This window comes from Ornithorhynchus anatinus, chromosome X1, assembly GCF_004115215.2.
Source record: "Ornithorhynchus anatinus isolate Pmale09 chromosome X1, mOrnAna1.pri.v4, whole genome shotgun sequence".
Classification (NCBI taxonomy): Eukaryota; Metazoa; Chordata; class Mammalia; order Monotremata; family Ornithorhynchidae; genus Ornithorhynchus; species Ornithorhynchus anatinus.
In genome coordinates this window covers 5,009,037-5,023,433 of record NC_041749.1, presented here as the reverse complement: position 1 = coordinate 5,023,433, position 14,397 = coordinate 5,009,037, and the positions used below count along the sequence as shown (strand labels likewise).

The 14,397-nt window shown below is 44.6% G+C and overlaps 1 protein-coding gene across 1 annotated transcript in view; it reads right to left on the bottom strand.

Moving 5' to 3' along the window:
- The window catches only part of MYT1L (myelin transcription factor 1 like), a 569,059-nt gene that overhangs the window by 298,250 nt on the left and 256,412 nt on the right, over window positions 1-14,397 (bottom strand). The window contains exon 3 of the mRNA XM_029051295.2: window positions 13,666-13,795. Coding sequence (XP_028907128.1) covers window positions 13,666-13,701 — 36 coding nt within the window. The 5' untranslated portion in view covers window positions 13,702-13,795. The remainder of the gene's footprint in view (window positions 1-13,665; window positions 13,796-14,397) is intronic.

The window sequence follows — 14,397 nt, the reverse complement described above, 5'->3', positions numbered from 1 at the left end:
TACTCTCCCAAGCACTTAGTACAGTGTTTTGCACATGGTAAACTCTCAATAATTATGTTTTAATGAATGAAGGAAGGAAGGAAGTCTGTGAGCCCCAGGTGGGACACGGACTGAATCCAACCTGATTAGCACGTATCTTCCTCAGCACTTAGTACCGTGCCTGGCACACGGTAAGCTCCTCACAAATAGCATAAAAAATAGGGGAAAAGTAGAATAAGATGTCACACCATCAAAGGTATGCGTGAGCATCAAAAGAAACCCCGTCTCCAGGAACACAAGTCATCGGGGTTTTGTGTAAACTACCCTTTGTGACTCAAGGAAAGAACCGCACAGGCTCGAAACAGGCTGCGGTCACAGAACGGGGTTCCGTAGCTGGGCTTAGGAAGCGATTCGGTTCCCGACAGGAATCCGCTGTTCCTATTTCTCTGTTTCTATTTCAGGATGGAAGTCCCGACGTTCCGGAACAAACCGGCACTCGCGGAAGGTCCAACAGACCCTGGGAAATCCGTTGGGTCTGCCTCCCTGATAGGATCTCTGCATCTGCACGGGTCGGTGAGCAAATAGGGAGTCTCCAGACGAACGAGTTTAGAACCTCGGTCATGGTCCATTTCTATGTAAATGAGAGATCACAGGCCAGTTCAACGCTCAGAACAAATAGCCCTCGAAGACTGAAAGAAGAATGAACCTTCGATAAGCAAAAACACAGAGATTAAGACCCATCCGTTTCCCTCTTGCTACGTGGAAGATTTATGCAAGAAACTCCCATTAATTCTAATGAGAGTCCTCCGTGTAAATCCCCCATGAAATGATGGAAAGATTGGACCCATCCATCACCGATGCAGATATTAGCGTTTCAGTGGGAGTTCTGTAGCCGGCGCGGTGGTTCGCTGGGATTTATTTGCCGACCTTAGATGAGAACGCTGATGCAGCAGCCACTGGTGCAGAAGGCTGGTTAGGGAGGAACTGGAAGAGAAATCGCTTTCTCAGAACGGTGCGGCACGGAGCACATTTCTGGGCATATGCCTGCTAGGAGGCGAACTTGCCAAGTCGGAAGATCACGGTAATAATAATGACGGATTTATTTAAAGCTTACTATGTGCCAAGCACTGGGGTGGGCACGAGATAACAAGATCAGAGATCATGTCTGCTGATTCTGTTGTGCCCTTTTTAGTGCAGGGAAGCAGTGTGGCCTGGTGGAGAGAGCCAGAGTCAGAAGGACCCGGGTTCTAAACCTGACTCTGCCACGTGTCTGCTGTGTGACCTTGGGCTAGTCACTTCACTTCCCTGGGCCTCAGTTACTTCATCAGGTAATTCATTCAATAGTATTCATTGAGCGCTTACTATGTGCAGAGCACTGTATTAAGCACTTGGAATGGACAAATCGGTAACAGATAGACACAGTCCCTGCCCTTTGACGGGCTTACGGTCTAATCGGGGGAGACGGACAGACAAGAGCGATAGCGATAAATAGAATCAAGGGGAGGTAAATAGTGATTAAGACTGTGAGCCCCCGTGGGGCATGGACTGTGTCCCACGTGAACAGCTTGTATCTAGCGCAGCTCTTAGTACAGTGCCTGGCACGTAGTAATCACTTAACACATACCACAGCTTTGATTATTATCACTATTATTATTCTACACAGAACAGAGCCTCAGGAAATATCGACTGATAGGTTGAGGAGCCCCCACGGACAATACTCAGCCTCTCCACGAACCGGGTCAAGGTTCACCGGATTTAAATACCCTCCTTTCAGTTCAGGAGCCCCAGAAAGAAAAGAGTATTGGGAGGATCCTGGGTTTACAAACATTTCAACCGCGAAACCTACCACGCCCCACGGCTGAGCACTGTCAAGTACTTTTTTTTTTTGGGCATTTGTTACCGTAAAAACATAAAATGAGGTAAGCTGGTTGAACACAGTCCCTGCCTCACATGGCTCTCAAAGTCTTAATCTCCATTTTACAGATGGGGAAACTGAGGCACAGAGAAGTGAAGCAACTTGACCAAGGTCACACAGCAGAAAAGTGGCAGTGGCGGGATTAGAAACCAGATCCTTCTGATCCCAGGCCTGTGCTTTAACCACTAGGCCATGCTGCGTCTCAACAAATGCGCTCGGCACTCATATGTGTACGTATTGTGTAGCTGATCTGGGGATAAAATACATTCTCAGCAATTGGAAAATAAAACATTTTGATAAATCAGAACTGTAGGCTGTCAAATTTCCCTCCAGGATTTTTCCCTAATTATTTTAGAATTTATGTGAAACAGTCCCTACTCTAGGGCACTCTCCACTAAGTCATGTTTTCTCTGAATTCCACCTCGAATTCCCTTGCTCTTTTTTATTTTATCATATCGTAGTTCTCTCTCGACCTTGCCGTACGCTTCCCCCAACTAAATCTCTTCAGTTCTAGGGGTTCACACTCTTCCCAGACAAACTCGTCAGCGTGGAATGGACAACATTACCACCTTACCTGCCTCATAAGCCCGAAAGCTTGGCATTATCCTCGACTCATCTCTCATTCAACCTGCACCCTTAATCTGTCACGTAACCCTGTCGGTTCTACTTTCACGAATCTCTTGCATCTGCCCTTTCCTCTTAAACTTCTACCATGCTGAATGAAGCACTTAACGTTTCCTGCCTCGACTACTCCCGCCCTGCCTCCTGTCTCTCCCTTCTCCAGGCTCCAAATTTCACTCTGCTGCCCGGATCATTTTTCTGAAAAACCATTCAGTTCACATCTCCCCAGTCCAAACAAAAACTTCCGATCGTTGTTTATCCATGTCCGCATCAAAAAGAAACTGTTTTACCATCGGCTTTACTCAGTCGGCTTGCCCCCTCCTACCTTGTTTATTTCTACTACAGCTCAGAGCACGCTAAGTGCTCAATAAATACCATCGAATGAACACTTCATTCCTCTAACACCAACCTACTTTCTGTTCCTTGACCCTTTATGTCTCATTCCTAATCCTGGCCTTTGTCCTCCAATGGACCTGGAAGACCCTCCCCTTTCCAATCTGGAAGTTTTACCAACTGTCCTCACCTTCAAAATCCTCCTAAAAATCACATCTCCACCAAGAGGCCTGCTCTGATTAAGTGCTTCTCCTAGTCACCCTTCCCTCTGCATCACCTGTTCACTTGGCCATGAAACCCTTAAACATTTGATACTCACCCCATCCCCAAAGCATTTATGTAAATATCCTTATACTCTACTCTTTCTCTAGCTGTACTTTATTTTACTATCTGTCTTTTTTATGGCATTTGCTAAGCACTTAGTATGTGTCAGGCACTGTACTAAATACTGTGGTAGATATGAGCTAATCACCTGGGGCACAGTCCATGTTCCACATGGGGCTCCCAGTCTTAATTACTAATTAAATCTTAATCGGGTTACCAGATGAGGTAACTGATCCACAGAGAGGTTAACTGTCTTGCCCAAGGTCACCCAGACGACAAGTGGCAGAGGCGGAATTAGAACCCAGGTTATCTTGTAATCCAACCCAGCGATCTTGTTTCCTCCCCAGCGCTGAGAACAGTGCCTGGCACATAGTAAGCGCTTAACAAGTACCATTATTACTGGTCTGACTCCGAGGCCCGACTCTAGGCCATGCTGCTTCTCTCCTAGTATATTTGTGAAGAAGGATTGTATTCACCAACTCTATCATATTGTTTTTTCCCAGGAGTCTAGTACAGTGTTCTGCACAAAGTCAGTGCTCAATAAATCCCATTGATTGACTGATTCCTTGGTGCATATCATCTGAGTAGATCAAAATGCAGCCACATCCAATCAATCAGTCAATCAACGTTCTGATTGCTCTCCTTCTACTTAGGCTGTGAGCCCCACGTCGAACAAAAACAGTGCCCGACCTGATCGAATGATGTATTGATTAACTTGTATCTATCCCAGTGTCCAGAACAGCGTTTGACCCAGCGTAACCAGAACAAGATAATAATAATAATGTCTTTGTTGAGAGCTTACTATGGGGGGAGCACTGTACTAAGCTCTTGGGAGAGTTCATTACAAGTTGACAGAAATGATCCCTGACAGCAGGGAACTTATTCTTAGGTTGGGAGCCCCTCAGGGACTCAAGACCAAGTTGCCTGTCTACTCTTTACCTAGCACTTGGTACAGTTCTTTGCACACAGTAGGCCCTTAATAAACTAAAAAATAAAATAATAAAGTCATCATAATTGTAGTAATACTACTTAGGGAGTTCCATGAGAAGCATGGACCGTGTCCTACTTAATTAACTTGTACCTTCGGATATCGTTTGACAAACCACTTCACTTCTCTGAGCCTCAGTTACCTCATCTGTAAAATTCATTCATTCATTCGGATTTACTGAGCGCTTACTATGTGCAGACCACTGTACTAAGCGCTTGGAATGGACAATTCGGCAACAGAGACGATCCCTACCCAATGACGGGCTCACAGTCTAATCTGTAAAATGGGGATTAAGACCGTGAGCTCCATGTGGGACGTCCTGATTAGCTTGCATCCACCCCAGCGGTGCTTAGAACAGTGCTTGGCATATAGTAAGCGCTTATCGAATGCCATAAAATAAATTGAAATAATAGTAGTAGTAACAGTGTATATTGAGCACCCATCTGATGAAGTAAACTGAACTAAAATTTGGGACAGAATTATCAAGTGACCTGGCCCCTTCCTACACAGAGGTCACACTTGAGAAGTGACAGTGAGTGAAGTCAAAATAAATATTACCATGGCCGTCCAATCACGTGAGTATAATTTCTTAGGAAGCGGGGGGCTTAGTGGACAGGGCACGGACTTGGGAGTAAGAGGTCATGCGTTCTAATCCCGGCTCCGCCACTTGTCGGCTGTGTGATTTTGGACAAGCCACTTCCCTTCTCTGTGCCTCAGTTACCTCATCTCTAAAATGGGGATTAAGACTGTGAGCCCCATGAGGGACAACCTGATTAGCCTGTTTCCACCCCATCGTTTAGAACAGTGCTTGGAACGTAGTAAGCGCTTAACAAATACCATTATTATCATTGTCATCATTATTACCCATGTTTATCAAACTGACTAAAATTCAGGGGGGCTTGAGACTTTTCTCAAAGTATTTGCAAAGCATCTGAGTTAAGCTAAGAATATTTCACTCTTTCCATCCTCTCTTGTGCATCTTTATAAACTTACCCGGTCTCGTTACTTCCCGTTGTTCTAATCTTCATAATCCTATAATCATTTTTCAAGGAATTTTCTAAAAAAACAGGTGCCATCTCACCAGTTCTGTAGGTTGTCCCAAGCCTTGGGCCTCCAGATTTGGGAATTGGTACTGACGGTTAACCTGTAAATCTGATCAGTCAACTTCAGGTGTGGTTTGTGGGTGTTTATGTGTCTGCGGTCTGCCTGGGAAAATCAGTGCACTATTCTAAAGGTCTCCTAGAAGCCAGACCAAACTATGAAACACGAGGCTACCCAGAAAAGCATCTCTGTATAAAAATCTAGTGTGCGAAACCTGAAAATCATGTTAAGGGAAGGAAACCTTTGAGAAATGGAGAGAAAAATGACTTTTTTTCCCCTTAGAAATATATCTCTTCTTCAAGCAGACATTTTCCATCTCTGAGTTAATCCCCTTCTTAATTGCAACACTATTAGGGCATTTGATCAAACTTTTACTAGGGAAAATTAGTATTCAGTGCCTCCTGTGAGGTTCATATGTTTATTTTTGATTATGTGGTGAACATAATTGAGATCATAATGGATAAATGCTCTAAAAAGACAGTGTCGCATATTCAACTATACTGGACTTAATGAAGGAAGTTGGTGAATTGAAAGTAAGATTTGATGGGATGACCTGAGGGGTAAAGACATTTAAAAAAATTAAAAGCTCTTATGGATTTACGGTTCAGGGAGGTGAGGAGATTCTTGGGAATAGGAGAGGGAAACCAGGCTAAAAGGTAGGGCCAATTACACCTCACATGCTGGGAACAGTGACCTTCTAATCTCATTTTATCTATCCCTGAGGTGCCTCCTTTTCCAGTTTCTTCTTTCCACTTCTGAACCGGTCTCACAGAATTCCTTGTGGCCTAAAGACACTCTCAACCACTTTTAGGCTAATAAATTTCTCTGGGACTTTTTGTGGAAGGAAATTTGGCTCCTAGAAGAGTTCTGATAGAAAAGACAAAGCAGGTTAAACCAGGGAACATCGAGGAGTAAACTCAGCCCTGTTGCTTGCTAAGGACCCATTTCATTTTGGTGACCGTGTTCTCAAAGAGCCCAGATGCAAAGTTAATACAATAATAATGATGAAGATGATGATAAAGTTTAAAATAATTGTGGTGTTTGTTAAGCACTTCCTATATGCCAAGCACTGTACTAAACACTGGGGTAGATACAAGATCATCAGATCTCACAAGGGGCTCATAGTCTAAGTAGGAGGGACATGTCATTCCTAATTTGGAAAATAGAACTTCTTGATGAGAAAATAATATATACGACCCTAAATATTAACTAAACTTTAAGAAGATTGGGCAGTAGGAGGTGAGCAGAGATGTTAGCAAATAAAGCAAACAGGGAAAAGAGAGTTATAACTAATTAGTATAAGACTGGCCTTTTGGTAAAATGCACAAAAACAAATATCTATTGCACAATGGGCCACATTAAAGCACACAAAAGTTTGTTAAATAAAATAATCTGGCATAAGTCCATATGTGTAATAATAACAATAACAATAATAATAACAATAATAATGGTATTCATTAAACACTTACTATGTGCCAAACACTGTTCTTAGCACTGGGGTAGATACAAGGTCATCAGATTGTCCCACGTGAGGCTCACAGTCATAATCCTCAATTTACAGATGGGGTAACTGAGGAACAAAGTTAAATGACTTGCCCAAAGTCACACAGCTGATAAGCGGTGCACCCGGGATTAGAAACCATGACCTCTGATGTCCAAGATCATGCTCTTTCAACTAAGCCATGCAGCTTCTCTCTAAATATAATTATTACAAAATGTTAGAACAAAAATAACAAATCACTTTAGGAAAAAATCCACGCTGAAAAGATGGAAGGACAGGTTTCATCTTCAGAGTCAGTTACTTTAGAAAGAAGCTTGATTCCTGAGCCTGGACAATAATAATAATAATTTCGTTATTGGTTTAGCACTTACTATGTGCCATGCACTGTACTTAGTACTGGGGTGGATACACACAAATAGGGTTAATATCGAGGATTGGGAAATTTATACTGCTTTGCTCTGAGGTAAACCACTCCATCCAATCCCTGAACTGGATCCTTTAGCCCTTCCCCAAACAATAATATTTCTGTCCCACCTTCAATCAATCAATCAATGAATCAATCAATCACATTTATTGAGCAACTTATGTGTGCAGAGCATTATATTAAGCAGGTGGGAGAGTGCAAAACAATACAGAAATAGTGTGGTCTAGTGGCTAGAGTCAGTGTGGCTCAGTGGAAAGAGCACGGGCTTTAGAGTCAGAGGGCATGGGTTCGAATCCCGGCTCTGCCACTTGTCAGCTGTGTGACTGTGGGCAAGTCACTTCACTTCTCTGTGCCTCAGTCCCCTCATCTGTAAAATGGGGATGAAGACTGTGAGCCCCACGTGGGACAACCTGATTCCGCTGTGTCTACCCCAGCGCTTAGAACAGTGCTCGGCACATAGTAAGCGCTTAACAAATTCCAACAGTATTATTATTATAGAGTGTGACCCTGGGAGTCAGAAGGACCTGAGTTCTCATCTTGGCTCTGTCACTTTTCTACTGGATGACCTTGGGTAAGTCACATAATCTCCCAGTGCCTCAGTTATCTCAACAACTGCAAAATGGGAATTGAGACTTTGAGCCCCATATGGGAATAGACTTGTATCAGCCCCAGCACTGAGTAGAGTGCCTGGCACATAGTAAACCCTTTACAAATACCACCAAAAAACCCTAAAACAAAATAAACAAAAAACAGAGTTGGTAGATATGTTCCCTGCCTACGGTGAGCTTCAGATGAAAGGCTTCAAGTGATGTGTAAACATAATTAATGGAAAAAGCACGGGCCTGGAAGCAAGAGGAAACGAGTTCTAATCCAGCTCCACCCCTCGCCTCCTGTGTGACCTAAGGCAAGTCACCTCACTTCTCTCTGCCTCAGTTTCATCAGCAGGAAAAGGGTGATTCAATACCTGTTCTCGCTCCTACTTAGACTGTGAGCCCCCTCGGAAACAGAGACTGTATCCCGGCTGATGAACTTGTATCTACCCTGGAGCTTAGAACAGTGCTTGACCAAGAGTAAACACTTAACAAATACCACCACCACCAACAACAATAACAATGTTGGTATTTGTTAAGCGCTTACTATGTGCAGAGCACTGTTCTAAGCGCTGGGGTAGATACAGGGTCATCGGGTTGTCCCACGTGAGGCTCACCATCTAAATGCCCATTTTACAGAAGAGGTCACTGAGGCACAGAGAAGTGAAGAGACTTGCCCACCGTCACACAGCTGACAAGTGGCACAGGGGGGATTCGAACCCATGACCTCTGACTCCCAAGCCTGTGCTCTTTCCGCTGAGCCACGCGATGAGGTCACGTTCTACTAGTTTCTAATAGGTCAGTAATAATAATGATGATAATAATAATTATATTTGTTAAGAGCTTATCATGTGCCAGGCACCTTCGTGGCTCAGTGGAAAGAGCCCGGGCTTGGGAGTCAGAGGTCATGAGTTCGACTCCCGGCTCTGCCACTTGTCAGCGGTGTGACTGTGGGCATGTCACTTCACTTCTCTGTGCCTCAGTTACCTCGTCTGTAAAATGGGGATTAAAAGCGTGTGAGCCCCACGTGGGACAACCCGATGACCCTGTATCTCCCCCAGCGCTTAGAACAGTGCTCGGCACCTAGTAAGCGCTTAACAGCTACCAACACTGGGGTGGATACAAGCAACTCAGGTTGGACACAGTCCCTGTCCCAGGTGGGGCTCATAGTTTCAATCCCCATTTCACAGATGAGGTATCGGAGGCGTAAAGAATGGAAGCGGCTTGCCCGAGGTCACACGGTAGACGAGTGGCGGAGCCAGAATTAGAACGCATTACCTTCTTACTACGAGGCCTGTGCTCTATCCACTAAACAGTGCTGTTGCTAATGATGGTATTTGTTAAGCGTCAGACACTGTTCTAAGCCCTGGGGTAGATACAGGCAAATCGGGTTGGACACAGTCCCTATCCCACGTGGGGCTCACAAACTCACCTCCTCCGAGAGGCCTTCCCAGACTGAGCTCCTCTTCTCCCTCTACTCCCTCGACCACCCCCCCTCCACCTCTCCGCAACTTAATCCTCTTTTCCCCCCCTTTCCCTCCGCTCCTCCCCCCTCCCTTCCCATCCCCTCGGCACCGTACTCGTCCGCTCGACCGTATATATTTTCATCACCCTATTTATTTTGTTAACGAAATGTACATCGCCTCGATTCCATTCAGTCGCCATCGTCTTTACGAGATGTTCTTCCCCTCGACTCTATCTATCGCCGTCGTTCTCGTCCGTCCGTCCGTCTCCCCCGATCGGACCGCGAGCCCGTCAGACGGCGGGGACCGTCTCTATCTGTTGCCGACTTGTTCGTTCCTAGCGCTTAGTACGGTGCTCTGCACGTAGTAAGCGCTCAATAAATACTATTGAATGAATTGAATGAATTCTCCATTTTACAGATGAGGTCACTGGGGTTCTGAGCAGTGAAGTGACTTGCCTCAGGTCACACAGCAGCCGAGTGACGGGGCGGAATTAGAACCCATGGCCTTCTGACTCCCAGGCCTGTGCTCTAACCACTAGCGCATGCTGCTTCTCAATCCTCACAGATGCCAACTCTCCAACCCATGGCATCTTTACCTTTTTTTTCCATAAATGCTCTTTGTTTAAAAGATAATTCTGAAAAAATATGACTAATACTAGCAGCAGTAGAGCATTTATTGGGAGTGTACTTGATGGAGTATACTATATTAGATGCTTAGGGAAGTGCCAACCCATCAATCAGTCAACGATATTTATTGAGCACTTACCGTGTGCCGAGCATCACTCTAAGCACACGGGAGAGTTCAATACAATAGAGTTGGTGGACATGTAATCTAATCTCAAAACTTTACAGTTTGGAGGGGAAACAGATGAACTGTACATTCCAAGCGCTTAGTACAGTGCTCTGCACATAGTAAGCGCTCAATAAATACTATTGAATGAAAACAGACATTAACATAAATCACAGAGGAAACAGCAGCGTATAAATATATATGCATAAGAGTCGTGGGGCTGGATGTGAATTGTACTTTCCAAGCGCTCAGTACAGTGCCCTGCGCACAGTAAGCGCTCAATAAATACGATTGAATGAATGACTGAATGAATGTCCCATGTGGGACAACCTGATTACCTTACATCTACCCCAGCCCTTAGAACAGTGATTTTAGTTTGTATCTACTCCGGCTCTTAGTACAATGTCTGGTACACAGTAAGGGCTTAACAAATGACAAAAAATAAAAGTAAATAAATAAACGAACTCACTAGGACGAATAGAGGACTATTTGGATTCTCACAGCAAGGCTTGTACAATATTTTCCAGGGTATTAATTTAGCTGAATAATAATAATAATAATGGCATTTGTTAAGCGCTTACTACGTGCCCAGCACTGTTCTAAGCGCTGGGGGGGGATACAAGGTAATCAGGTTGTCCCACATGGGGCTCACAGCATTAATCCCCATTTTACACAGGAGGGAACTGAGGTACAGAGAAGCGAAGCGACTTGCCCAAAGTCACACAGCTGACAAGTGGCCGAGGCGGGATTAGAACCCATGACTCCTGACTCCCAAGCCCGGGCTCTTTCCACTGAGCCACTCTGCTTCTCTAAACGTCTGTAAAAGCTAAAGCTCCTCCCAAAGTACTTAAATTTGTTCAGGTTGGCCTGGGAGCAGGGAAGGAGCAGTAAAGGTGACAAACACTCAATGAAATGGGGACTTGGTAATTGCCAGACATTTCGGGAGGGCGGTCGTTTGCTTTTTCATGCAAAAGGGACAACATACCCTAAGTAGGTGATGAAAGGGATCAAGCAAATAACTCTGCAAAGTACTTTAAGGAATTCATCTTGAATAAATAAAATGGAAATTAAATATTCATTGGGTTCAGAATGAACGATAGACTTCCAGTGATTTTTCCCTTCACGCTGTGATACGAACTCACGGTCGCCCTCAGGGCCGGGACTATAAATAGCAGAGACGCTGCGTGGTCTAGTGGATAGAGCAGAGGCCCGGGAATCAGGAGGACATGGGTTCTGATCTGCTCTGCCACTTGTCTGCTGTGTGACCTTGGGCAAGCCATTGAAGTTCTCTGGGCCTCAGTTGCTTCATCTCTAAAATGGGGATTAGGAGTGTGTCCGACCTGATAAGCTTGCATCTACTCCGGTGCTTAGAACTGTGTCTGGCACGTAGTGAGTGCTTAAAAAATGATGACGAAAAAGAAAAAAAGGAGCAGGGACCTGCGAGTCGGAGGACTGGGGTTCTAATCCCAGTTCTGCTACTCGCCTCCTTTGCGACCTCGCCTAAGTCAGTGGGATAGAGGATGGGGCTGGGAGTCAGAAGGTCATGAGTTCTAATCCTCGCTCCGCCACTCGTCTGCTGTGAGACCATGGGCACGTGACTTCTCTAGGCTTCAGCTTCCTCATCTGTAAAATGGGGATTGAGCCTGTGAGCCCCACGTGGGAGAGGAACTGTGTCCAACTCGATTAGCTTGTATCCACCCCAGCGCTCAGTACAGTGGCTGGCATATAGTAAGTGCTTAACAAATGCCATAATTTTTCTTATTATTATTATTTAACTTCTCTGTGCCACGGTTTCCTCATCTGTAAAATGGGGATTCGATACCTGTTCTCCCTCATACTTAAAATGTGAACGCTGGCTGGAACAGGGACTGTGTCTATCCGGAATACCTTGTATCTACCCCGGCGCTTATTACAGTGCTTGTCACATATTCAGGGCTTAGCAAATATCGCAGTTATTATGATTATATAGAACTAGCCATGAAGCATTCAATGATTTGGAAGGCATGGACCCCCCCGATCGCAACTGCCGAACTAGCTCTCTTCCCCCCTTCAAAGCCTTACTGAGAGCTCACCTCCTCCAGGAGGTCTTCCCAGACCGAGCCCCCCTTTTCCTCCGTTCCTCCTCCCCTCCTCATCGCCCCAATTCCCTCCCTCTGCTCTACGCCCTTCCCCACCCCAAAGCACAGGGGTATGTTTGTATCTACTTATTATTCTATTTATTTTATTACTGATGTGTATATATCTATAATTCCATTTATCTATTTTGAGGCTCTTGATGCCTGTCCACTTGTTTTGTTTCGTTGTCTGTCTCCCCTCTTCTAGACTGTGAGCCCGTCGTTGTGTAGGGTGGTCTCTATCCAAGCGCTTAGTACAGAGCTCCGCACACAGTAAGCGCTCGATAAATACAATTGAATGAATGAACAAACGAACGAATGAGTTCTCTAAGGGTAGGACACCTAAGCGTAACTGGGAAGGGGCAATTTTTACTTCAAAGCAAAGCACCCATCAATCGATCAATGGGTCATATGGAGCACCTAGTATGTACAGAGCACTTGAGCGAGTACACGAAGAGGAAAATAAATTGATAATTATCTTTCACTTTAGGTTTCAGGCCCCGTTTCCTCTTCTTGAGTGGAAACTCCTCAAGGACAGGGACCACGCCTACTGAATTCTCCCAAGGACTTTAGTATAGTGCTCCACAAAGAACACTCAATAATACTATTCACTGATCGCTCAATCTGTGACTCTGTGGAAACTGTTCTGAACGTTGAACGTGGAAACCAAAGTTAGAAGAGGGCTCATCAGGAACGACTGACAATTTTCCTGGTCATTATCTCAAGAGCTCCTTCAGCCACGCACAGGAAAGAACATAGCAATTAATGACATGTGTCGATCAATTTCAAGGAGGAGGAACAATTGAGTCACTGAAAAAGGTAATTCTTGAATGGAATGAGTTTCCAAGTGTCTTTTCTCTTCCGCCGAACAACCTCCAGAGAGCAGAGTTAAGGAAATCCGAAAAACACCCCAAAACCCGAATACTCTTAATAGAAAAAACATCGCTCGGAGAAAATATTGACTCCCAGATGCTTCATAAAAGTCCAATATTTTTTCAAATATTACTGCAGGATGTAAAATTCAGATCACTCAAATGCACTGATTAGCGAGGTAATTCCTCGGGATCGATAATGAAGACCAAGAGCATTTGTATCCATGGTTTTCAGGATATCTCTGAGAAAGAGGACAAAACCCGTCATCTGAGTATCAGAGGCGCAAATCAATCAAGCAATCAACGGTACTGATGGAACGCTTACTACGTACAGGACACTAGGCTAAGCGCTTGGGGGAACACAATACAGCAGAATTAACAAACACGCTTCTTACCCATAATGAGTTCAATCACATTCATTTAGCACTTAGAATGTGCAGAGCATTGAAATAAGCAATCGGGAGAGTACAATATAACAGAGTTGGTAGACGTATTACCTGCGCACACGGAGTTTACAGTCTAGGAAGGGGAGGAAGACTTTAATATCCATATAAATAAATTACAGATATGTACATAAGTGTCGTGGGACTGAGGTTGGGGTGAATGAAGGGCACAAATCCAAGCGCAAACACGGTACAAAATCATTACCTTTATATGGTTTCTTGAACATCCACGTGTCTGCATCCCGTGTCCGAAGTTTCTGGATGAAGATCTCACACACTACACCTTGACCGGCTGAGATAACTACATTGTTCTCGTCCTACCGGAGCTGGTCGTTCTAGAGAAGAACAGAAGTAGGGTGATGAAGTTGAGGTTCCCACTCGACAGGCTTATTGAGTTCCCTACCCAGGGAAGAGGGGATCTGAAGGGCACAGCTGGAGGGCGTGAATTGAAAAATGGGAGATTTTGGGCTCATGGAAGCCAGTGGTGAGGAGTTGCTATCCGATCCCCCATGGCGTAGTGGATAGAAGACGGGCCTGGGAGTCAGAGGACATGGGTTCTAATCCATCCCAGTGACACAGAACAGACAAGTGGGGGAGCCAGTTTTAGAAACGATCAATTGTATTTATTCATTCATTCATTCAATCAATCATTTATTGAGTGCTTACTATGAGCACTGTATTAAGCACTTGGGAGAGTACAATATAACAATATAACAAACACGCCCACAATGAGCTTGAACCCAGATCGCCAGAATCCCAGGCCCATGCTCTTTCCACTAGGCCGAGCAACATTGATTTTCCATAGAAAATTGTTTATTGTTTGTTCTATAAAGTATTAGATATGTTCACTCACTCTGATATAATAAAACTCATTGTTGGCCATGCATACTACGATTCGTTTCGTGAAAGTGATACAAAGGAGATTATGTTCTAATCC